This window comes from Molossus molossus, unplaced genomic scaffold (genome assembly GCF_014108415.1).
Source record: "Molossus molossus isolate mMolMol1 unplaced genomic scaffold, mMolMol1.p scaffold_m16_p_21, whole genome shotgun sequence".
Classification (NCBI taxonomy): domain Eukaryota; kingdom Metazoa; phylum Chordata; class Mammalia; order Chiroptera; family Molossidae; genus Molossus; species Molossus molossus.
Genome location: NW_023425357.1, coordinates 17,065,623 through 17,091,711, shown reverse-complemented (window position 1 = coordinate 17,091,711; position 26,089 = coordinate 17,065,623). Strand labels below are relative to the sequence as shown.

Genomic DNA, 26,089 nt, shown 5'->3' with positions numbered 1-26,089 from the left:
CAGGCCCTGGTGCTGGCTACTGGCAGGCAAGGCTCTAAGATGGCCTCCCCGCCACCGCATACCTGTAGCTCCCCAAAATACTCAGACAAGGGTGGGAAGACAGCTCCCCAAGAAAAGAGCATGGAGCCAATCTTGGTCCCAGTAGCCGATGGCGCACTTGGGCCCAGAAAACTACCTTGGGCGACCCTGGTCAAGGTCATCAGCCACTTCAAGCAGTCGATCATGGACATACGTCAAAGTCACATGCTGTCCCGCTTCAACCCTCTGGCCATAGACCAGAAACTGTCCGAGAAGCACAAGTACCCGATGCCTGAAAAGAAGTTCTGGGGTAACCACGAGCCCCTCTCCAAGGTTAGAACTGCCCTGGTTGGGAGGGGGCAGCTTGTTCCTCACACATGGGGAAGGCAAGAGCCTGCCTGGGCACGGTGACAGACACACTTGGCTTCCCCAGGGCCCCTAGTGAAGCCCTGGGCCCAGCCCTCTGCCTGAGGCACACCTAGTGGGTAAAGGCTCAGAAGTGGCCAGGGTGGCCCCCAGGGCTTCCGCTGCAGCCTCTGGGGAAACAGGACTGTCCTGGGAAGGGAGTGGGCCAGGAGGACAGTGTTTCAAAGCAATTACCCTGACCCACCTAGACGCTGCGGTCTCCAGCTGAGCCTGGAAATATTTCCACGGTGCCGTTCCCAAGTGCATATCCGAGGGTCAAGGAAGGAGCTCTCCCTACCCATTAAACAGCACCAGCAGCAACAGAAAACACAGAATAGCAATAATAAAGTAAAAACATAAAAACCTAACAACACTACTTTGTATTCTCAGTGATATCTGAGAGACATTGCATTGATAAATGTGTTTATTAATTATTGAGATGTTTCCTCAAAAAAATTAAAAATTGAACTGCCATTTGACTCAGTGATCCCACTTTTAGGAATACATGTATCCTAAGAAGCCTGAAACACCAATCAGAAAGAATATATGTACCCCTATGTTCATAGCAGCACTCTGTGCAATCGCTAAGATCTGGAAACAGCCCAAGTGTCCATCAGTAGATGAGTGGATAAAAAAGATGTGGTACATTTACACAATGGAGTACTATGCAGCTGTAAGAAAGAAAGATCTCTTATCCTTTGAGACTACATGGAGGGACCTGGAGAATATTGTGCTAAGCGAAATAAGCCAATCAGAGAAAGACAAATATCATATGATCCCACTCATTTGTGGAATATAATGAACAATACAAGCTGATGAACAAAACAGACCCAGCCCTGGCCGGTTTGGCTCAGTAGTTAGAGCGTCGGCCTGCGGTCCAGAGAGACCTGGGTTCGGTTCCCGCTAAGGGCGTGTACCCGCGTGTACCTCGGTAGCAGTTTGTCCCCGCCCCTGGTTGGTCGTGCGGGTGACAGCCACTCGATGTGTCCCTTTCACATCACTGTTTCTCTCTCTCTTCTTCTCCCTCCCTCCCACTCCAGCTGAACAAAAATAGAAAAAAATGTCCTGCCCTGGCCAGTTTGGCTCAGCGGTTAGAGCGTCGGCCTGTGGTCCGGAGAGACCCGGGTTCGGTTCCCGCTAAGGGCGCGTACTTCGGTTGCAGTTCGTCCCCGGCCCTGGTTGGTCATGCGGGTGGCAGCCACTCGATGTGTCCCTTCACATCGATGTTTCTCTCTCTCTCTCTCCCTCCCACTCTATCTGTACAAAAAATGGAAAAATATCCTCGGGTGAGGATAAAAAAAAAAAAAAAAAAAAAAAGTTTAAGAAAAAAATGTCCTCGGGTGAGGATTAAAAAAAAAAAAAACAGACCCAGAGACATAGAAGTAGGGTACAGACTGACGAACCTCAGAAGAGGGAGACAGGGGGGAGGGAAGAGATAAACCACAGAACTTATATGCACGTATACGTAACCAAAGGACAGACAACAATGCTTGGGGGGTGGGTAGGCAGGATCCGGAGGAGGGTATCTAGGGGGGAAAAGGAGAAACATCTGTAAAAAAGTAAATTAATAAAGATTGAAAAAAATAAAATAAAACAAGTATTGTCAGCTGGAAAGAGGAAATAATCTGTAAACAGAGAAAATTCTCGGGGATGATAAAGAGGATTTCCAAACCAAAATTCTCCATCAAGGCTTTAACATCGGAGAGGAGACCTGAAACAGAAGAAGAGAGAAACAAGCTCATGGGATTCTCTGAGAGCTCAGAGAAAAGAAAAAGAGAGAGAGAGAGAGGAATAATAATCATGAGGGAAAAGATAAGGGGCTCACAGGAGAAATCCAGAAGAACCAATGTACATATGAGAGGTGGAGGCGAGGGCGAGGGAGAGAGAGGAGGGAAGGAATGAAGACAATCTTCCCAGGCTGAAGAAAGACTGAAGTGCTCTCATGGAAAGAGATGGTCAAGTTCAACGAAAGATCGGAAAGAAATATAGCCATCACCTGGTGAATAACTACATTTGTTGCAAGGATAGGAGCAAGGCTGTCCTACACACAGATGGAAAAACCTGGAATCAGATTAAGATCTAGGCTTCTCCCGCTGTCCTCAGAGCAGAGTCCACAACTGGGATTATCCACTGGCTGGCTGTCCCCACCGCCCTGCACTGGCGTCTCCATGGGGAAGTCTGAAGAGAAAGCAAAGAGTGTACCAGCACTTTTCTGTGCTTTGAGTTTTACTATTTATTCTGATTTTTTAAAAGTAAAGTTAAAGGTGAGCACAGATTGTATTGCTTTAAAATTAATATTCTCAACAGAACATCCCCAAGATTCAAATTCAATAGATATAAACGTTTTTTTAAAAAACAATTAAAAGTCTCCTTTGGCACCCTTGCCCTTCAACTACCTCGTTTCTCTCTAGAGAGGCAACAAATGTTTCCAGTTTCTTCTGTATCCTTACAGAGATGTTTTATGCATTTACCAGCACGTACATATATATCTCCTCATTTTGTTGTTGTTGCTGTTGTTTTCAGATAGAGGGGGAGGGAGAAAGGGAGGAGGAGAGAGAGAGAAACATCAACATGAGAGAGACACATTGGCTGCCACCCACAAAACCCCAAATGGAGCAAGGGACAAACTGCAACTGAGGTAGGTGCCCTTAGCGGGAACTGAACCCGGGTCTCTCTGGTCCTTGGGCTGATGCTCTAAACGCTGAGCCAAACCAGCCAGGGGTCCTCATTTTTGCATAAATTGAGGCATACCTTATAGACGCCTTTTGCACTTAAAAATTTTTTTTAAATTTTCACCTGAGGACATGCTTAGAAGGGGCAGCTGATCAACGTTTCTCTCTCTCTCTCTAAAAAATCAATAAAAACATATTAAAAAAAATAAATAAAGAAACTACTGCCTAATCCAAGTTTAGAAAGATTTACGCCTATATTTTCTTCTAAGAATTTTGTAATTTAGCTCTCATATTTAGGTTTTTGATCCATCTGAGTTAGTTTTGTATATGGTGTGAGGTAAGTTATCCAACTTCATTCTTTGTCATGTGGATATTTACTTGTCCCAGCACCATTTGTTGGAAAGACTATTCTCTCTCCATCATTAATTATCTTGGCACCCTTGCCAAAATCAATTGACAAAAAAAAATATGAGAGTTTATTTTGGACCCTCAGTTGTATTTTATCTATATGTCTATCTTATGCCGGTGCTATACTATCCTGATTAATAAGTTTTGAAATTGGGAATTGTGAGATCTTCACCTTTTTTTTCTTTCTTTTTTTAAAAAAAAATGTCTTCCATTCATTGATTCTAAAGAGAGAGGAAGGGAGACAGAGAGGAAAAAAACCCCACTGATTTGTTATTCCAGTTGTTCATGCACTCACTGGTTGGCTCTTGTATGTGCCTTGACCGGGGATCAAAACCGTAACCTTGACATATCAGGACGATGCTCCAACTAACTGAGCTACCCAGTCAGGGCCACCCTTTTTTTTCAAGATTGTTTTGGCCCTGGCTGGTGTGGCTTCAGTAGTGAGAGCATCAGCCCATGCACCAAAGGGTCAAAGGTTCGATTCTTGGTCAAGTGCACGTACCTGCGTTACAGATTGGCTCCCTAGTCCCAGTTGGGGCATATGTAGGAGGCAACCAATAGATGTGCTTCTCTCCCATAGATGTTTCTCTCGCTCTTTCTCCCCTTCTCTCCCTCCCTTCCACACACTCTAAAATAAATAAATAAATAAATAAATAAATAAATAAATAAATAAATAAATAAAAAAAAATGGTAAAAATATCCTCGGGTGAGGAGTAACAACAACAACAAAAAGATTGTTTTGGCTATTCTACTTTTTTTATTTTTTAAAAATATGTTTTTATTTATTTATTTATTTCAGAGAGAGGAAGGGGGAAGGAGAGAGAGAAACATTGATCAATTGCCTGCCTCATGCACCTGGACCAGGGATTGAACCCACAACCTGGGTATGTGCCCTGACTGGGAATTGAACCAGCAACCTTTTTGGTGCATGAGACAACGCTCAACCAATTGAACCACACCAGCCAGGGCTATTTTGCTTCTTTTGCATTTCCATATAAATTTTAGGATCAGCTTGTCAATTTCAGCTAGGATTTTTTTGATGGGATAGTGTTAAATGTGTAGATAATTTTTAAGGGTATTTTTATCTTAACAAGAGCAGGTCTGCTAATCCATGAACATAGAATGTTTTCCCATTTATTTAGGTCTTTTAAATTTTTTCTCAACAATTTTCAGAGTATGTTTTACACTTTTTGTTAAATTTATTCCTATTCTGATGTTTTTACATATGGATTTTTTTTTTAGATCATTCATTGCTAATGTATAGAAATACAATTGATTATTAAAATATTGATCTGGTATTCTGCACCCTGCTGAACTTGTTCAGTCTATCTTTTTCTCAGATTCCCTTTCAAATTCTGACCGGACACCAGCAAACTGTGAGTTCTTGTCACTTCTGTGTGGATGACACAAAGCTCCTCAGCAGCTCCTTTGACTACACCGTGAAGCTGTGGGTAGGTGGCCCCGTGTTGGGAGGAACCAACACATCCTGTAAGCTCGTCACCTCTTGTGGAGACTTCCCCAGACTGAGTCCAGGCTCTCAAGGATCACGGGTCTTAGAGAGGCCTTTTTTTTAAAAAAAAATTATTTGTCCTTTATTGATTTTAGAGAGAGAGGAAGAGAAAGAGAGAGACAGAGAAACATCAATGAGAGAGAACATCGATTGGCCGCCTCCTGCATGCCTCCTACTGGGGATCGGGTCCACACCTGGGCATGTGTCCCGACCGGGGATTGAACTGGCGACCTCTTGGTGCATGGGTTGACACTCAACCACTGAGCCACACCGACCAGGCTAGAGAGGCCTTTTTAAGCCAAGTGAGGGCTCACACTAGTGTCGAGTCACTGGAGAGAGAGGAGGTTAGTGTAGCTGCTGTTAGACTGTTGGTTTGGAAGCAGTGGGGGCAGGGGATAGAGACCACTGGACTGGGAGCTGCTCACCTTTTTTTTTTTTTTTAATTAGCCCTCACCTGAGAATATTTTTTTCATTGATTTATTTTTTAGAGAGAGTGGAAGGGAAGGAGGTGTGGGGGACAGAGAAAGAGAGAGAGAGAGACATCGATGGGAAAGAGACACATCGATTGGTTGCCATGGCCTTAACTGGGGCCAGGGATTGAACCTGCAACCCAGGTACGCACCCTTGACCGGGAATCAAACCTGTGACCCTTCATGCAAGGGCTGACACTTTAACCACTGAGCCACACCGGCCAGGACAAACTCCTCACTTTTTGTTGGAGGGTCTACCTGGGGTGTCTCAGCTCTGTCATCTCTTTGAGTCTCCTTCTTATTTGGAAAACTGAGTTCTGTCCACAGCGACGGTATGGTCAGGCCTTGTTGGCCACAGAGGACAGAAAAGTGGGACCTGTTTGTGAGGGGGTTTGGAGAGGCAGATCAGTGTCCCGAGGTGCAGGAAGCCAGGAACGGGACAAGGTTGCAGAGAGGGGCTCACCAGGGCTCTTCCGAAGCCTTCTGGGCATAGCCAGCAGACCCTGGCAGGCCTGTTTAGGGCCATTGCTGGTCAGTCAGGAGCAGGGCTGGGGGATGGATGGCCACAGATGACCATGTGGCTGGAGCTGGGCTCATGGGGAAGGACAGTCAGTTCTGAGTCTTGTCATCTCCTCTGGCTTCAGGGACAGGAGAGGGTCAGGGTGGAATGAGTCAGGGCTGGTGCCTGGGTCCCGGTTCAGGTAACCGGGTGGAGGATAGCATAGAGGAGCATCTTCTGTGTCATTGTGGGTACCAAGGCCAGGCAGACAAGGCAGGAGGATTTGGGAACTGTCCAAGTGCTTCAGGCCCCATATTTGGGACCCACTAGCTGTGCCACCCTGGGTGATGTTTTTTCACCCTTTCGACCTGGACAAGAGTCATGGGACCCTGTGGGTCTCATCCTCGGCTGTTACAACAAGCTCAGGGCTGAGGTGGAGCTCAGTCCACAACTTCAGTCAATGTCTCAGTGACCTCTCGCTCTTTATCCCTTTCTCCTGTTGATTCGAGGATGCTGAGGATGGATCTGTTGTTCGGAACTTTGAGCACGGGCCCCAAGCTCCTGTTTTAGAGTGCAGTGTCACGGCAGACAGCAGAAGGTGACCTTCCCTTCCTTCACCCTGGGCAGGGATGGTGAGAGTGAAGAGGCAGGCCAGGGTGCAGCACACCAGGGACAGCCGAGTAAAAGCAACATGGGAATCTATCTTAGGTAGCGGACAAAGGTTGCCATGGAAACATGCAGCCTAACACAATAAATGTACATTTTTGTTATCTTACGATGTGTACGGTAAAACATTTCGGAATAACATGAGCTGTCTATTAAAGTATTTTTTTCTGTTAAAAATTAGACATGTGAGCAGAAGTGGTTGATCCTCGTAGATATCACCTTAGAAGAAGGAGGAGGTCAGTGGGAGATCAGAAGAGATGAAAGGGCAGATCTGGCCGGCGGGGGGCAGCAGGGAAGAGAGGGGTGCTGGAGTGCTTCTGAGTCAGGTTCCCGCTGTGTTCATGGAGAACCACTGCTCTCCAGGGGCGTCATGGAGCATCTTTAGAGAGAGTTCAGCAGTATTTGCAATCTCGGTCCTAAATTATCAAAATGTTCCATGAGGAAACCAAATGCATCCTTGTCTCTGTTGTAAAGACCCAATCCTGCCATGTTGTTTCCAGAGTTGCGGCAGCAGCCTATGATAAATCCCTGAGGACTTGGGACCTTGAAACAGGCAAGCTGCTGGTAAGCATGCCCCGCCCCGTGGAGATGTCGCAGCACAGGGTCTTGACTGGGCCTTAGGGGTCTTGGGCTGGGCATGGGGTGGGACGAGAAGCCAGTCTTCCAGGAAAAGAGAATTTTCTTGGGGACCCAAGATGATGGAGGGTGGGCACTGGGGAAGGAAAGCAGGCAGAAGGAGGGCTTCTGCTTGAAGGATGGATACTCAGGAAGAAGTGGGATGGAGGTGGGGTGGGGGTAAAGGGTCATGGCATTTCGGGCTGAGGGAAAGGGATCCTCCCCTGTGAGGTGTCTGGATTTGATGAGGCAGGAAGTAGTGCTGAGGCCATAGGAAAAGGCCCCCAGGCCAAAGCATGAGGATTCTGGTTCCTCCCCAATCTATTCTCCATCTTGGAAGGGCCACCACCCATCCATCCAAACCACTCCGAGATCCCCTCTCTCTCCTGCCCAGTGCCCAGGCAGCCCCGCCCTGCTCAGGCATCTCTTCAGGGTCTCCTGTCCCATCCCCGATGCCCTTTCCCCAGAAGCTCCCCATTGCCTCTCCTCTCCCTTCCTCCTCTTTTCTCTCCTTAAAAAAACCAATCTTTCTCTTAGTGCAAAGATCAATTTATATTCAGCGTAAAAATATTTTAGAAAGACAAGATAAGCCAAGATTTAAAAAACAAAATAAAAAACTGCAAAGATTATACTTAACATCTTACTGTCTCTTTTCCTGTTTACACATGTACACAGACAAGTATGTTCTGTTAAGAACATCATATCATTTAAGTACACATCAACATCATGTTTTTTAATGGATGTGTGGGTTCCATGGGGCAAATAGGTCATGCTGTAACATTCTCTGTTACAGGCATTAAAGCTGTTTTCACTTTATCACAAACAGTGATACAATGAGGGAAGTTTGCATAAATTTTGTTTTTTAAATTTTTGTTGATTTCAGAGAGAGTGGAAGGGAGAGGGAGAGAGAGATAGAAACATCAATGAGAGAGAACATTGATTGGTCACCTCCTGCATGCTCCCCACTAGGGATCAGGCCCACAACCTGGGCATGTGCCCTGACCGAGAATTGAACCAGTGACCTCTTGGTACATGGGTCAATGCTCAACCCCTGAGCCACACCGGCCAGGCTGCATAAATTTTTATACATATGTACCAATATTGTTTTTGCATAGATAGCTGGATTTTATTGCTAATTTGGTATAGAAACATAGTGCTATTTTTGAAAGTATGTTTTTATTGATTTTTTAGAGAGAGAGGAAGGGAGAGAGAGAAACACTGATGAGAGAGAAACATTGATTGGCTGCCTCCTGCACGCCCCCTACTGGGGATCGAGCCCCAAACCCAGGCATGTACCCTGACTGGGAATAGAACTGGGACCTCTCAGTCCATGGGACGACGCTCAATCCACTGAGCTACACCAGCTGGGTGAAACATGGTGATTAAAAAAAAAAAAAAAATTGTATTTACTTAGAAGCAGTCAGAATGTCAACAAACAGCTGCAACTTTTTTTTTGCAATTACAGAGTGGTATTCAGTTAACAGAACAACAATTATTTCATATAAGCTGCATCAGAGACAATTTAAGATGAAAAAACTACCATCCCCATATATAACTAATAGGTGCTGTGCACCAACAAGAACCTGCTTTAAATTTCCGTGCCAATTCACAACCCCCGTACTGTACCAGGCAAGGTTAGTGGCTACTGAAAATACCACCAGGACAGGGCTATCTAAAGACACATTCGATAGTGTGTTAACTATACAAAAAAAGACACTGTACAGTTTAAAAACAAATCTTACACAGCTTTATATTTTAATTTTTTTTCTTTAAAAGGAGTGAGTTGTGTACAAGGGGGTGAAATGCTTTATAGACAAGGACAAAAACTGCGCTAGAACCAACTTATTCATCATCATCATCATCTTCTTCATCCTCCTCCTCCTCTTCATCCTCTTCATCTTCTTATCATCCTCCTCTTCCTTCTTTTTCTTGCTTTTTTCAGCCTTGACAACTCCCTTTTTGGCCACATCGAACTTTCCTGAAGCTCGGCGTGCAGCAATATCCTTTTTGTATTTCTCCTTCAGCTCAGCAGCCTTCTTCTCATAAAGCTGTTTGTCATCTGCAGCAGTGTTATTCCAACATCTCTCCCAGCTTCTTCGCAACATCACAGATGGATAGGCCGGGGTGCTCTCCTTTGATTTTTGGGCGATACTCAGAGCAAAACAAGAAAAACGCCGAAGGAGGCCTCTTGGGTGCACTGGGATCCTTGAATTTATTTTTTGCTTCCCCTTTAGGGGGGATAGAAGTTTTCATTTCTCTTTCATAACAGGCCTTGTCCGCCTTTGCTCTGTCTTCCGATTTTCCTTTCTCTTTAGCAGACATGGTCTTCCACCTCTCTGAGCACTTCTTAGAAACTCTGAGAAGATGACTGAAGCATCTGGGTGCTGCTTCTTGTGCTTCTCCCGGCAAGTTTGCACCAAGAAAGCATATGCTGACATTTTGCCTCTCGGCCTCTTAGGATCTCCTTTGCCCATGTTTACTTTTCCTCAGCGAGCACAGTCACCCAGTGCCCGTCCGGCTCGCACTGGCCCTGGCGCTGTCTCTCGAAACATGGTGATTTTTAAACTGCCCTCCAGAGATCTGTGGCAAGACATAGCTCAGACACGGAGGAGAGCCCACTAGCACATGCCAGATGTCATCATTTAAAAAAATGTGGTCAATTTTGTATGTGAACAACGAGACTAGCATTGATCTTGAAGCATTTTCCCAAATGTTTGTTTCTTCTCTCGTAAATGGCCTATTCTTGTCTCCTGCCAGTTTCTCTCTGTTGGATGCTTTCTTTCTTTTAACCTTTTTCAGTGCATTAATGTATTTTTGTTGTACACACCATCCGTGCCACTTGCCCACTATAGGGCTGAATTAATATTCCACTGCTGCTTGATACGTTACTTCAAAACTTAGCAGCTTCAAACAACACACATTTATTATCTCACACGGTTTCTGACAGAAATCTAGGAGCAGGTTAGCTGGGTGGGTCTGGCTCAGGTCCCCTGTGAGGTCACAGTGAAGATACCACGTGGGGCTACAGTCATCTGAAGGCTCACCTGGGGCTGAAGGATCCCCTTCCAAGATGGTGTCCTCACCTGGCTATGGGCAGGGGGCCAGCTCCTCTCCACGTGGGTTTCTCCATAGGGGGCTTGAGTGTCCTCAGGACACGGCAGTTGACTCCCCCAGAGCAAGTGATCCGAGAGCCAGGAGAGGAACCCGTGGTTTCTTTTATGACCTAGTCACACACGGTCACTTCTGCCATATTCTGTTTATTCGAGGCGAGTCACTAAGTCCATCCAGCCCACACTCAAGAAGCAGGGAATTCGGTTCCGCCTTTTAGAGGGAGGGCTGTCCAAGAGCTGGTGGGCATTGTTAACACTGTCACAATGGCAGTACCACAGTTGTTAAAGACAGGCCGATCACCCCTTCCCAGAATGCTGAGCAGCTCATTGTCGCCTTATTGTGGTTTGGTGCCAGCCTTCTCCAGAGGACTGAGAGTTGCTTGGGGGACTGGGGCTGTAGCATCTCATCTATGGGGCCAGGCAATCCCACTTGCTTACCACAGTGAACAGGGATCAAGTTGGTCATTACCAGAACCTTGCTGCCGGTGCTGCTGGGTGCCCTCCCTATCCTTGTCCATCTATCCTGGACTCAGATGAATCAATTACATTTATTAATTGAATAAGTTCATCAAAACCAAACGAACTTAAAAATTCAGTTTCTTATTTGCACTAGCTCACTACGAGTGCTCACTGGCCACCTGTGGCCAGTGGCTAGGACATTGGACAGCACATAGATGGAACATTTTCACCATCACAGAAAGCTCTACTGAGCAGCTGGGCTAAAGAGAAAACCACCTTTTGATCGTTGCCCTATTTCAGTGGAAGATCAGTCATGAAAGCTTCATATCCTCCTGTAACTTTTCTCCTGATGGTAAATATGTGGTCTCAGGCTTGGATGTGGATCACGGAATCTGCATAACAGATGCAAGAAATGCCAAGACTGTCTCACACCTCAAAGGTGAGTTGGCATGGGCTCCCTGCTCTGTTCTGTCGGTCACGGTAACAGCTGCTTGCTACTTGACCGACTGGCGTTCGATTGCTTTATTTGGTGAAACTGTCTTGATATGAGCCACATAATTAAAGATGGGACACTGATTGATAAAAACACCTACTGTGAATACCAAGATTGGTCCTCATCAGTTAAACTTTTTCTTTCAGTCTTGTGCTTGTAATGAATGAAACAATGTTCTGCTCTAACTCATGTGGACATTTATATGTTCTTCTTCTTTTTTTTTATCCTCACCCGAGGACATTTTTTCCATATTTTGTTCAGATAGAGTGGGAGGGAGACAGAGAGAGAGAGAGAGAGAGAGAGAGAGAGAGAGAGAGAGAGAGAGAAACATCGACGTGTGGTTGCCACCCGCACGACCCAACCAGGGCCGGGGACAAACTGCAACTGAGTTACGTGCCCTTGGCGGGAATCAAACCCGGGTCTCTCTGGAGTGCAGGCTGACGCTCTAACCATAAGCCAAACCAGCCAGAGCCATGTGGATATTTAAAGCCCAATCTTCTGTCGAGTGGAGGCTCAGCCCTCGTAATGTTTTTATCTGTATTTTCTAAATATTAAAATAATAATCATTGCATGTCAGTTTCCTGGTTGTGAGGCTACCATTGGGGGAAACTGGGCATTCAGGATCTCTTTGTATTATCCTTGTAACTGCATGTCAGCTGACAGTTATGGCAAAATTAATTAGTAATAAAAAATACATAATCTTTGTAAAAATATTTGGTAACTGGGTAAAGTCAAAAGTTAAAGGCTGCTATACCTGTCATGCCTCCTCCCCAGAGATGCCTATTATAAACAATATGTTGCTGGGTGGCTTTCCTGAAATGTGTGTGTGTGTGTGTACGTGTGTGTGTGTGTGTGTTTGCACACACAATACTACTTCCCATATGTACTTTATGCCCATGTTTATCAACATGGAACCATGATACGTGCAGTGTCCTAAAGCTTGTATGTTTCCCTTAAGGTATCACACCCTACTCGAGCTCTCCTCACTCTTCAGGTTCTATCTAGCTGCCCACCGTGCTGCTCCATGCCCTGTCCCACCTCCAAACCTTTGCTCATGCTGTTCCTTCTCCCCAGAGCACTCTTCCCGGCCTGCTTCCCTTGATAACTTCTGGGTCCTTCCTTGACCTCTCAGGGCTTCTGCTGGCCAGTGGCTGGGGGGTACCTTGCTCTCCTCTCATGGCCCCTGGCATGCTGTGGGGCATTGCCCACCCAAGGGTGAATCCCCATCAGACTGGAAGCTCTGCTGGACAGGGAGCAGATCGGCCTTACTCCTTGTTCAAAGCCTGGCACATGTGGTGGGCACTCAGCAATGTGTGGGTGAACAGTCCCTAGTAGTGAACAAAACCAGAGTTGTGTTTCTGGAATATTGTCACTGTCTGGGGGAGTAAGTATGAGTCTCTGGGTGGCATGAAGCATGTGGCTTGTAATGTGGACTATGCATAATGAGACCCGTTCCCTGTGCCTAGATCATCACAAAAAATCAGTCACACGTTGCTGCTTTGACCCTGATAGCCAGAAGGTGGCTTCCGTCTCGTTGGATAAGAGCATCAAGATCTGGGATGTTACATCTCAGGCCACTCTACTCACCATCACCAAGTGAGGAGGGGCCCCAGGAAGCAGGCAGCATCCTGCAGCAGGGAGGTGGGCAGGGTCCCCATCCATGCTCTTCTGGATTTGGGCTGTACACCTTCAGCTTGTGAGCCAGCATCCATGTTGGGCATTTCCAACTGGGTTGTGGGTGCTATGAGGAGGCTGGAGAGGGAGAAGGGGAAGGAAGAGGGTAGGCTGGGGAAACCACCAACTGTGGTCTCTGGGCTGGGATAGGCATCAGGTGCATTTGTTTCAATGTAAGCCAACATAATCTCAACTGATTTTGAAGCATGCAAGGAGTAAACATAAATGTTTTGTGATATATATATATGCGCTTCAACTATCAAGCATAATTTAGGAAACTCAAGAGAAGGAAAGTCTAGTGTATTTACTCATATTTTTGCTTACTGTGTTCTGTCGTCCTTTCTGATGTTCCAAGGTTCTTCTACTTTCTATTTAGAAAAACTTCTTTTAGTCACTCTTAGGGTAGGTCTGAGGGCCTCAAATTCTCTTAGTATTCTTTCATATGAAAATGTCTTGATTTCCTTTTAATTCTTGAAGGATATTTTTGCTGGGTATAGAAATCTGGGTTGACAGGGTTTTGTTTTTTTTCTTCCAGCATTTAAAAACTGTCATGTCACATATTTCACATATCTAGAACAAATACTCCAGCCCTGGCTGGTTTGGCTCAACGGTTAGAGCATTGGCCTGCGGTCCACAGAGACTGGGTTCAGTTCCCGCTAAGGGCATGTACCTCAGTTGCAGTTTGTCCCCCCCCCCCCCGCCGGCCCTGGTTGGGTCATGCGGGTGGCAACCACTTGATGTGTCCCTTTCACGCCGATGTTTCTCTGTCTCTCTCTCCCTCTCCCTCTGTCTGAACAAAAGATGAAAAAATGTCCTCGGGTGAGGATAAAAAATTAAAATAGAACAAATACCCCCAAAACTTATATGGAACCAAAAAAGACCCTGAATAGCTGCAGCAATCTTTTTTTTTTTTTGGTACATGCCCCTAGCAGGAACCAAACCCGGGACTCTGGTCCGCAGGCCAGTGCTCCAACCGCTGAGCCAAACCGGCTAGGGCAGCTGCAGCAATCTTAAGAAAGAAGAACAAAGTAGGAGGGATCACAATACTGGACGTCAAACTATAATACAAAGCCATTGAAATAAAAACAGCCTGGTACTGGCACAAAAGCAGGCATATAGATCAATGGAACAGAACAGAGAACCCAGAAATTGACCCAAGCCATTATGCTCAATTAATATTTGACAAAGGAGGCAAGAGCATACAATGGAGTAAAGATAGTCTCTTCAATAAATGGTCTTGGGAAAATTGGACAGGTACATGCAAAAATAAATAAATAAAATTTAACTAGACCAACAACTTACACCATACACAAGAATAAATTCAAAATGGATAAAAGACTTAAATGTAAGTTGTAAAAGCATAAAAATCCTTGAAGAATACGTAGGCAGCAAAATCTCAGATATTACACAGAGTGGAATTTTCACTGGTGCATCGCCAAGCCTAGGGCAAGAAAAACAAACAAAGTAAACAAATGGGACCGCATCAAAATAAAAATCTTCTAAACAGATGAAATGGGATCCCACTATATGGAAGAGAGATTGTGAGACAGAAACATCGATTGATTGCCTCTCATACACACCCTGACTGGGGATTGAACATGCAACCTAAGTATGTGCCCTGACTGGGAATCAAACCCACAACCTTTTGGTGCACAGGACAATGCTCCAAACAACTGAGCCACCTGGCCAGGGCCCATTAAATCCTTTTTTTTTTTTTAATGTCCTCACCCGAGGACACTTTTGCATTCATCTTCAGATAGATCAGGAGGGAGAGAGGGAGGGAGGGAGAGAGAGAGAAACATCAATGTGAGAGAGACACATTGAGTGGTTGCCACCCACACGACCCCAACTAGGGCCAGGGACAAACTGCAACCGAGGTATGTGCTCTTAGTGGGAGCCAAACCTAGATCTCTCTGGACTGCAGGCTGATGCTCTAACCGCTGAGCCAAACCAGCCGGGCTCATCAAATCATCTTTATGATGGCTACTTAAAAATCCTTGTCTGATCATTTTAATATCTGTGTCATCTCAGTGTTGGCATCTGTTGGTTATCTTTCTCATTTATGTTGACATTTTTCTGGTTCTTAGAATGATGAGTGCTTTTTAGTTGTATCCTCGACATTTGGGATACTACATTATGAGACTCCGTCCTACTTAAATCTAGTGTTTTAGCAGGCCACCTCATTACAGCCTGGCAAGGGTGGCAGTCTAGGTTCCCCTCTTGGCTTTTGGCGGAAATGGGACTGAAGTTTTCCCCAAGATATTCACTGGAGTAAGATTGGTATTGTCTAAAGGTGTTTTGTTTTGCCCAGCTGGTGTGGCTCAGTGGTTGTGCGTCGACCCATGTACCAAGAGGTGACCAGTTCGATTCCTGGTCAGGGCACATGCCCAGGTTGTGGGCCCGATACCCAGTGGGGGGCATGCAGGAGGCAACTAATCGATGTTCTCTCTCATTGATGTTTCTATCTCTCTCTCCTTCTCCCTCCTCTCTCTCTAAAATCAATGAAGGAAAAAATATACATAGAGGTGTTCTGTTTTGTTAGGCTCTTCCTTTGGCTAGGGAGAACGATTTTACTTGGAGACTTGGAGACCTTTTCTTTTCTGTTCCCCATTTTTTTGTTGTTGTTACAAGCTTTTTCAGTACACAGTCCAGGATACATGAAGCAAAAAGAAAAGCCTACGGACTCACAGCATGCCCTCGGTGGGGCCCAAGAGCCCTGGCTGGTCTGACTTCTTTTCTCCACCTTTCATAGTCTGTTTGCTCTATAAATGCCCAGGGTTATTAGCTGTACTTAGGAGGAATAGAGGAAAGTGCATTGACTCCCTCTTGTCATGCACGTGCAACACAAGCACTTTCCTCAAACATTGGTACTAAGAACAATGGTCCTTTATGAGAAGTGGAATGAATTTGAAATGAGAACTCATCTTGGAAAATAGAGATGGCCCTGGTTTGAACCCTAGTGACAGTGACTAGATTCTAGGGAGGGCTTTTTTTCTTTTCTATCTCCAAGTTTAAACCCCATTGTCAGTGTGTGGGTGCAGAGATGGTTCTCAGCCCAGTAGGCATAGGAATTTGGAATGTTTTAACCTGGACACCCCTGGGAGGTGGACTCCACCCCCCCCAACCCCGCTTTCATCTTGCTCAGTCTGTGCATTTCACAGAACTGGAACAGAGTCCAAAACTCTGACCTGAGCTCTGGAAAAAAGTTTTGTCCAAACTTTTCCTCGGGTAAAATGATTGATTTTATGATTCAGGCTACTCAGAGATGCTCACTGATGTTTGTAGGTTTGCTTGAAAACTCTATTTATAACAGGAGATGAGAATCATGGGAAAACATACTTTGAGGATCATAAACAAACAAACAAACAAACAAGAAGAAGCAAAATGCTGACAGATGTCTTTGTCTTCCAAAACTAGAAGACATTTAAAAATTGAGAATAGATAACCTAAAACTATCTTAATTAAATGCACGCTGTTAAAATATGCCTTAATGACACTGACGACAGATGAAGAGAGGGGGAGACAGAGAGAGAGAGCAGTTGGGGTGAGGAGTCAGTGAGAGAGGCGTGGGGGAGGAGGGCAGGGGCGAAGCAGCCAGGCCTCCATGTCGTGGAGAGAAGGGAGGTGGAGAGCGAACGGGGGTGGCCCCCTTTGGGTGATGCAGCACCAGACCTGAAGGGCTGTTACTCCATTAATCACTACTGACAGCTTTTCTAGCTGCTCTTTTCCCTCAAGCCTCCAGCAGCTCTGAATAGTGCAGTGGTTGTCAACCAAGGATCGTTTTGTACCTCAGTGGACATTTGGCAATGTCTGCAGACATTTTTGGTTGTCACAACTAGGCCTGAGGACCACCACCATCTAGCAGGTGGAGCCCAGAGATGCCGCCAAACATTACAAGGTACAAAACAGCTCCCTATCACAATGAGTTATTCAGCACAAAATGTCAGCCTTGCCATGATGGAGAGATCCTGGAATAGTGTGACATAGTTGGAGCAATTACTCTCTGGACCATGGTAGGCAGTGATGGAAGGAACGATGTCCGTTAGGTCACAGGGCAGCAGCTCCAATGCCTCCCCCTTCACACTCTCCCCCTTTTCCAGGAGCCAAGTGCTAACGTGTGCACCTTCCCACCTCTGTTTCAGGGCACATACCAATGCAATTTCAAATTGCTGTTTTACCTTCAGCGGCCATTTCCTCTGTACAAGCTCTTGGGATAAAACTTTAAAAATATGGAACATCCATTCAGGGGAGTTTCGAAACCGTGGAGCCTGTGTAACTCTGATGCAGGGCCACGAAGGTTCTGTGAGTTCCTGCCACTTTGCCAGAGACAGTGAGTAATAAACACACAGGACTCGGCACCCGTGGGAGTGCTGGGGCAGAGTTCCTCATGTTGCATTCACCTGGACTTGCCTTAGCACAGAGAGATGATTTTCAATGCTGCTGGCAGTGAGGGTGGATTTATTTTCCACAAGAACAAAAAAGCCAAGAGGGAGAGTCACAGGTACAAGTTTGCAAGTGACGGGAACTCACCTCAATGAGGTTTAAGTAATAAAATAAATTCATTAACTCCTATAATGGGAAAGTCCAGGAGCAGGTCTCACTTCAGGTGTGGATGGGTCCAGACGCTCAGGGAGTGATGTCAGGGGAGCCAATTCTTCTACTCTGCCCCTCAGATCAGCTTCTTTGCTGTTGGTCTATCTCCCCAAGTAGGCAAAGTGGCCTCTGTTGGTTCAGGTCAACAGCCGTTCTGGCTGCTGGCAATTCCTGGAGAAAGAAGCTTCCTCTGATGGTGCCAGCACAAGTCCCATAGAAGACTCCCATTGGCTCAGCTTGGGTCACATGCCCATCTCTGAACCAATCACTTTAGCAGGGGATGCAAGGTACTGATTGGCCAGGTCTGAGTGACTTATTCACCCCCAGTTAGAAGTTAAGATCAGTACCTCTGAACTAAAGGGATTGATAATAAGTGAGGGAAACTAGGGAGCGCTTTCCAGATGAAGGGGCATGGCTGTGAGCAAAGGCAATGACAGGAAGCTGCCATGGCAGCTAACCCCAGTGAGGGAAGTGACTGCTCCTGATACCCAGGAGCCAAAGGTTACACTCATCTATCCTCATGGAGTGTGTATGGTGAGCACCCAGCCAGTACCCAACACAATCAGGGTCTGACTTGAGAAATGCAAGGGTTTTTGTGAATTACATTTTCTCTTTAGAAGCAGCCTCTGCGAAAGTCAGATCCCGCTACGAGGCACCCTGTCAGTTTCTGTCCTTGGCTTTGCTGGGTTCAGAGTTGCACACGGTCAGTCACCGCTACCTGCAGAGTCCGTATTTGTTAATTCGCCTACAGGATAAAATTTATCTGTAACCCTAAAGTCAATACCCATGGCACTTCAGTGGTCACTCGTGGAAAAATTGGAGTTACACTATGCACACATTCCAAGCTGGAGTGGAACAAGGTGACTTCTTGTTTCACCTCTCTTACCATAACGTGCATTTCCTGTGGTCTATTTAGGGCCACGTTTCGCAATCTGAGCTCTTAGTTGGTGAGTTTGCTGTGTGGACCGGCCCCCTGGCATAGTGTTGGAGGGCTACCAGCGTTCCTAAATGCAAGAAGGCTGCGAGGTGCTTTATGGGGAAAACACACACGTGAGAGAAGTTGAGTTACAGAACTGATGGCCATGAATTCAATGTTAATGAATAAACAATATATATTTCAAATACAGCGTCTTTAAACAGAAAAGACGTAAAACAAGGTTATGTATCAATCAGTTAAGGAAAAGTTGTGACCAGAGGCTCACAGGAAACTAACCCTGCATTTTCCTTAGGAGCGATGGTTCAGTATTTGCTCATTCAGTGTTTGCCATGACTTGACAGAACTTACCTACCATTAATAATGAGGATCAACTGTACTTGAGGGTGGTTGAGCCACAAGGAAGGGGTTAGAGTGTCCTCAGAGTGAGCCATGGGGCAGCTCACTAGGACAGCCCCAGCCTGCTTTGACCTCACCACAGGAGGAAGCAGCTGGCTGGGGAAGATGTCCCCTCCAGACTCTTTCATTTTGTGTTGCAGCATCTTTTCTCGTATCTGGAGGGTTCGACAAGTCCGTGTCTATCTGGGATGTAGGAGAAGGCTACCGGAAGATCTCCTTGAAGGTATCAATGCCAGCACCTGATAGAGCATCTGAGCCTCGTTCCTTAGTCATTCCATGCTGGGTGCTGGGGAGACAGCAGACCTAGATGTCCTTTGTGGGGAAGCCAAACAAATCATCAACAGTGATGAGTGAAATGGAGAAACCACAACGGGTGATGTGATAGAAACAGACTGCAGGGACTAATCCTCAGTGTGTGGCCTCATGGAGAAGGTGGCCTTCGAGTTGAGAAGCAGATGGCAAGGAAGGACTGGATGAGTGAGGGCCTCGGGGGCGGGCATTCCGGGCCGATCGAACAGCGAGTGCAGAAACTCAGAAGCGGGAAAGTGTTTAAGAACAACAGAAATCACTGTGCAGAGGGCTGAATGCCACAATGAGGCATGCACAGAAAGCTGTGGAGCTCCGAAATGGAAGGTGTCAATTGAATGCTTTTGGCTGTAAGTTAGAGATGACTCCACCCAAAGTAGCTCTACAATAAGGGAATGGATTATCCAACAGCCAGAATCCAGAGGGCAGGCCGTCCCAGGACTGGCTCCTCGGTGTCTCTGTTCCACTCTAACATTTCTACATGCTCTCCAATCCTATGGCTGCATGGCCACCTTTGGCTGGGAATGCTTGTATCCATGAGTCTTGGTCTCTCTGTTCCCTGTCATCAAATGTAGATGAGGTCTCCTTGATCACTACAACATTCAGCCCCCCATGGGCTGGTCTGTCTGGGCTCTCTTCTCCGAGGGTTTGGAGGGGCCAAGGGAGTTTACATCATAGCAAATAAATGGCTTAAAATTGAATGTGCAAATGCCCTGTGCTTAAAATTTAGTTCCTTTGTCCTCTTGTTAGTTTGTTCTACTCACTTTTCTCCCCCTCTCTCCTCTCTATTCTTCCCCCTTCAAATTCTTGTCCTTTTGTTATGCATAGTAGTTTAACCTTCTCTCTGGTTCCCTGTCCTCCTACCAAACCATGTTGCCTCACTGTCCACCTCTTTCCATAAGGGAAAGGTCAAAGAAAGATAAGGATGCTGACACAGAGCCCTTATGTCATCAAATGTCTGACACAGCAATGGTATCTATCTCTGAGCTGCATTGTATCTGAGGAAAACAATACCCCATTTGCTTAAATTTGCTGTCGCTTGAAGCCAAAAGTCCTCTCACCAGTCGAACCTCTGAGTAGTATTTCCTAGAACAAAGCAAGCAAGCAAAAACCTGTAAGAGGTGCTCTGGTACCAGCTGGGAATATAATAATTTCCCCCTCATCCTGCTGTTTTTAAAAACACACACGATATACCATGACATCCACGTGTATCACAAACCTTTACATGCCGTTTTCCACCGTAAATGTTGTTGGTGCAGCCAGGGAAGCACAATTAGTTACTCTTAAATGCGAGCAACACTGGGCTCTTCCGTTTTCTTTGTTTTTGTTGTTTTTACAAAAGCTTTTCCTTTAAGTCCTTGTTGAAATTCTATTTTTCTTCAGGGCCATGATGACTGGGTGATGGATGTTGCCATGAGCAACAACAAGAAATGGATACTGTCTGCTTCAAAGGTAAAAGTGGCCAACCTTTGAGTGACTTAAAATCCCTATTGCATTTGTGAGAATTGGTGATAACAGAAGTGCTATTATCAAGTGAACATCTTGCACAGGCTCAGTCTGAGGGCCACTCCTGGCCAGGCCATCCCTATCCAGAAAGTTGCCTGTAAGTGGAAAGCAGGTCCCTCTGTCTGCTCATGTGAGGAGTTGCCAGGCATTTCTGTGTCTACACCACTGACATTTGAGTTTTATCGGAGTAAGGGCCTGGCCAGATTGGAGAGTAATTAAAGCCAACAAGGGGCCTTGGAGGGGAAGGCATCAATCAACTTTTAGACAAGCAGCAGAGACCATCCTGAGGGTCCCGGGGTATTCCCTCTGTACCTCACTACATCCTGGGATTCCCATTTCAGTGGCACATAAAGGCTAGCCCAGATATCTGAGGGCTTCCCTCCAGGTGTGAGGATCAGAGAAGTGGGGAATCACCTTGCCCCCTACCTTTATTAGAGACATGTCATTCTCTAGGCTGAGAGTTTCTAGATCTATGAGACTGTGGATAAGACTCTTCCTACCATGACCAACTTATTTGGGAGTCAATCCAGGCTACTCCTATACCTGACAGAAAAACTATAGTAAATAACACATAATAAACATTCAATGACTGTGTTATTATCTTATTTATTTAAGATTTTAAAAATTGATTTTTACAGAGAGAGGAAGGGAGAGGGAGAGAGAAAGAGAGAAAAAACATCTATGTGAGAGAGAAACATTGATCAGTTGCCTCCTGTATGTGCCCTGACCAGGGACTGAAACTGCAACCTAGGTATGTGCCCTGATCAGGAATCAAACCTGCAACCTTTTGGTGTTTTGGACAATGCTCCAACCAACTGAGCCACCCAGCCAGGGCCCCCAACCTAGTTTTGCGAATCTGTTTCTCTGTCATTAAACACAGTTGTATAGCGTCCTTTTCAGGTGACGTCTGGGTCATACTGGCATTGGTCTTGTAATGATCCTAACTTTTACAAAACAGATCACCATATTCACAATGTTAAAAAATTCTACCAGCATGCCTGGACAGTGTGGTTTAGTGGATTGAGTGTCGTTCCAGGCACCAAGAGGTCACTGGTTCAATTCCTGATCAGATCACTTGCCCAGGTTGCAGGCTCAATGCCCAGTAGGGGGTGTGGGGTGTGCAGGAGGCAGCAATCACGTTTATGTTCTATCTCTTTCCCCTCTCCCTAAACTCAACAGTTAATCCATAGGTCGAATCAAAGGCAAACAATTAAAACTCAGAATTACAATGCAGTTAAGTTGGGATTGAATTATAATAATGGATAATCTATTATTGTGAACTGCAAACTGTGAAAAACAGTGATTGACTGCTGGAAGGTTTATCATCTATGCATATCCATTTGGCATAAAAAAATGTCTGCTTTCAGCTCCTATTATGAACTTCCATAATGGGATTATGGAAAAATGGGATTTTTTGCACTCTGAAAGCAGTTTTCTGGGACAAAGCTAGAAAGGTACTGGAGAAACTGAGACAGTTGGTCACCCTAACTCTGCTCCTCTGCAGGTCAAGGTTCTCCACAGGTAACCTGATGTGACGCCTCCCTGGGTCCACCCAGCCTAAGGAACCCACTTTGTGACTGCTGGTTTGCTGTTTCACGTTTTTTTTGTTTTTGTTTTTTTAAGGATAAGACCATGAGACTATGGAACATTGAAGAAATTGACCAAATTCCTTTGGTAATCAAGAACAAAAATGCCCTGGGCTTAAAGGTGAAACAGGTTGGTATTGGGTAAAATTAAGCCCAATAAAGGCTTTCATTAGTTACCACTATTAATTAATTTATTCTTTGAACAAACATTGATTTAGCAACTGATTTAGTAACATAAACAAACAAGCTGAAATCCTTGCCCTGAGGGAGCTTAAATTGTAAAAGGGGAGAAAAACAAAGAAATGCAAAAAATATTTAGTGAGTCACAGGGTGATAAGTAATTTAGAGAAAAATAACATAGGGAAGAGAATGAGCATCCTGGAGGTTGCTCTGTTCAAAGGGGAGACAGGATAAGTCTCACTAAGAAGGTGACACTTGTTCAAAGACTTGAAGTTGGCGAGAGCGTGAAATGTGCAGATGTTTACGGGAAGAACTTCCCTGCAGAGGGAACAGCCAGTGTGGAGACCCTGAGGCAGGAGTGAGCCTGGTATGTATTTGAGTAGTGGAGTGAGTTAGGGGGACTGGGAAATGAGGCCTAAGGGAACACTGGGCACAGAGCTGGATACTGCCTTAGTCTCCTATACTCTGGCAGCAGACCCTTTCTGTGTTTCTCTAGTGAAAGATCTTGGTGGTAGAGTGGGCACATCTTCTGCTTCACCAGGTGCAGCCAGGGCTGGCCACAGAGGTTCTCCTTGGGCAGTGGAGACTTGTGTCTGCTAGGACCATGGAGCAGACACCCAAGGAGTCTGCGCTGGGCCCTCCTGAGTCTCCCCTTGGAATCCCACAGTCACCTAGGCTTGTCTCCTCTCAGAAGTTCTGGCTGGGAGCCACTACTTCTGGGAATGACTAATTTGGGAACAGCACTGCAGGGTAGGGAAGTAAAGGGTGGGATCCACATAGACCTTGTCTTTGTGGCCAGCTGGTTCTCATAGCCACTGTGGCCATGTTGGCCCTCAGGCCCTGGGAGATGACTAGCTACAGAGCAGTGCTTGCCCATATCCTCCACTTGCCAGCAGGAGCTGCCTCTTCAGAGCCCTGTCATTCTGGGTTTGGTGTGAGAAATTATACCGTAGAATAAAGAAGGTTTAATTACAAAAACAAAAAAGGCTGGATTTTCTCAGAGGCCAGATTTCCCAGAGGGCACCCGATACAGGGTTTGCCTCATCTCTCCCGCAGGCCTTAGTGTCCTGAAATAGGCAAGGGTGGCAAAGCACAGAGGTTTGGGGTGCCAGGGCAGGGGCATGACACCTCACAGGCTTGTCTCAGGGGACTGTGTTGTGTTGGGTGGTGGGAACTCCTGAGAGACCTCTGCCTGAGAGCCTCCCGGCCCCATGTGGTGTTGCTCACTTTTCCTGCGGGAAGCAGATGTAGTGAGTGAGCTGTGTTGCCGTATCCACCGTTCTCTGTGTGCTTTGGCCAGAAACAAGCTCTGAGATAGAGGAGGATGTTCAGCACCTTCATATCTAGTAAATATTCCTGCTTTGTTCAGAAATTGTGCTTATTTACTTCTCATCGTTCTGTAAAAATGAGGTGTGCCCAGGATGTCAAGGAGTTAGGATATCCCCTTAGCCCCATAGTTCTGCTTTGCACAGAGCAGAGGATGGGGTTAGATCCCTCCACCCTGTCCTCCCCACTGTCAAATGGCTTGTCACTCCTGTCCCCAGGAACCCCTGGCAGGGGACATGAGCTGGAAGTCCTTGCATAGCTTTTTTGGGGGAAGAGAGAGAGAAATCTGTGTTCATTCTCTCTTAGTGGCCTGCAATTTCCACCCTTATATAGGTAGAGACTCCAGAGAGGAGAGGCAGCTCTCGCCTGACATAACCCAAGGTGGTTGGATTGGGTGGGAGAATTCTAACTGCGTGCTTTGATCCCCTCTGACTAGCAGCTCTTTTCTGCTCTTTTCACATATTTCATGTCAGTGCGAAGAATGTGAGAGGCCTTTTTCCACCTATGAAAGTGACTGCTTTTCTGAAATGGTCAACAGATGTATGTTCTGCCGAACACAGGAAAAAGATTTCTCAACAGAGAACTTATCAGCACCAGAAAAGGACTCACCAGCAATGGAGTGCAGCCTGGACAAGGATCACTGATGGCCACTGGGCCCTTTGAGTGACCTGAGCACAGGCCAGCTGTCATGTAGGTTTCAGGGCTCTGCAGGGACCTTTCTCTGGGGCCCTTCCCTGGCTGGCTGGGCCTGTCAGATTGGGACAGAAGCAATGCCCTTGCTGGGCTCCCACCACCGTGCCATCTTCTCAGCACCCTATTGAATGGGATTAGATACTTTGTTTTTAGTTTTCAGGTAGAATAAACCTAGATCCTTTTGGAAAACGAGTGTGTATGTGAATTCCAGAAGCATTCTTGCTATTTGTAAGCTCTACATCCTGGTGTTCATCCAGACACATCTGGATTCCCATTCTGGTTTCTGGAGTTGCCCTGAAAGGCAGACCTTGGGGGCTGGCACTAGCAGCTCCAGAGGAAGGGCTTGTGAAATGAAGATGTGTGGGGCCTCCTCTGCGGAGGAGACTGTGGGTGCCTCCCTGTCTAATGCTCCCAGGTGGCCACCTGCCCCGAGCAGAGGAAGGTCTAGTTAGACAGGCAAGTGGTGAGCATTTCCATCACAGAATATTTCATGCTTTCCACCACAGGCTTTTCAATTTCCAGAATGCCTGTTTACATGGACTGCTGTGACTTCCTGCTTCTACAGCATAATTACGTCAGAAGTGAAGGTTTCAGTTGACATTGATATTGCTCACATGTCAAATATCATTAGTATACCCCTTGGTCCATTTTAAAAACATAATTACAGGGCCGATTTATTTAGTGTCCATTGACTGGCATTCAATAATTCTGCTCAGGAGCACCATAGCCTGATAGCCATTCTTTGGGCAAGTCCTGCATTTAATGATGCCCTCCTCAGCCACAACCCTGGTGACTGCTCAGATTCGAGCTGGCTGGTCAGTAGTCATCCATTTATTTACACATGTCAAAACTGTAACAGGCTCTCTCAGTAATTCATCTCTCCTTGAAAGAGAAAGCCTTTTGCTACTGGTTTACATTTTCAGACACAAGAATATATGCATAAATGTTTTCTTCCCTCTGCTGTGGAGGATGAGTGGACTCCATACACCAACATCATCCTCATTGATGAGCACTCAGATTGTTTCTCGTTCGTTTGCTATTACTAATAATACTGGAATGAATCTTCTTGTGCATATATTTTTGCAGAAGCGTACATTCCTGTGAATGAGACTCGGCCACCAGAGGACTTGCTGGATGAATGGATTAGCTGTGTATAGTTCTGTTGTTGCAAAAAGGCCCTCTAATGTGTTGGGACAAAGTGTTTGATGTGCTGAGTGAGGAGTCCCCGACTGGGCAGTGAGAAGCCTGGGTGGGCAGGGCCTTGCCTTGCAGCAGAACCCTTCCCATGAATGGTGCTGTTGCTCCAAGGCCAGCAGCCTGGGTCCTTTGAAGCTCTCAACCCGTGTTCCGCACTCTTCCCCTCTCAGGATCCGCCGGAGGAGCGGCCCAACTGAAGCAATGGGTTTGGCCTCCACAGGCGGGCAGATGAGCCTCCAGGATGACAGGGCCGGCGATACCAATGGCCAGAGTGCGGCCGAGGTGGGCCGCCGAGGAGGGCGCCACACGGTCACCGCGGGACCACCTCGGGGTGTGCGCCCTGACCCACAGCCGGGGTGGCCGGCAGCCC

The 26,089-nt window shown here is 46.2% G+C and overlaps 1 protein-coding gene and 1 pseudogene across 1 annotated transcript; one reads left to right on the top strand and one right to left on the bottom strand.

Moving 5' to 3' along the window:
- The first annotated feature begins 39 nt into the window (after positions 1–39).
- WDR88 (WD repeat domain 88) lies at positions 40–24,473 on the top strand. The gene is made up of 11 exons (XM_036275111.1): positions 40–351; positions 4,844–4,954; positions 6,492–6,580; positions 7,149–7,212; positions 11,133–11,271; positions 12,792–12,921; positions 17,142–17,329; positions 19,066–19,148; positions 20,615–20,683; positions 22,361–22,453; positions 24,303–24,473. Exons 1-11 carry the CDS (start codon positions 40–42, stop codon positions 24,471–24,473), a joined length of 1,449 nt encoding a protein of 482 aa, XP_036131004.1.
- Positions 9,106–9,737, bottom strand: LOC118639169 (annotated as a pseudogene).
- Positions 24,474–26,089: the final 1,616 nt, after the last annotated feature.

What these genes read in the sequence shown, in the direction of transcription:
- WDR88 (XM_036275111.1), top strand. Translation starts at nt 40, where the DNA reads ATGGCCTCCCCGCCACCGCATACCTGTAGCTCCCCAAAATACTCAGAC. An exon ending in ACTCTACTCACCATCACCAA is followed by an intron (nt 12,922 to 17,141) that starts GTGAGGAGGGGC and finishes CCTCTGTTTCAG; the next exon opens with GGCACATACCAATGCAATTT. An exon ending in ACCGGAAGATCTCCTTGAAG is followed by an intron (nt 19,149 to 20,614) that starts GTATCAATGCCA and finishes ATTTTTCTTCAG; the next exon opens with GGCCATGATGACTGGGTGAT.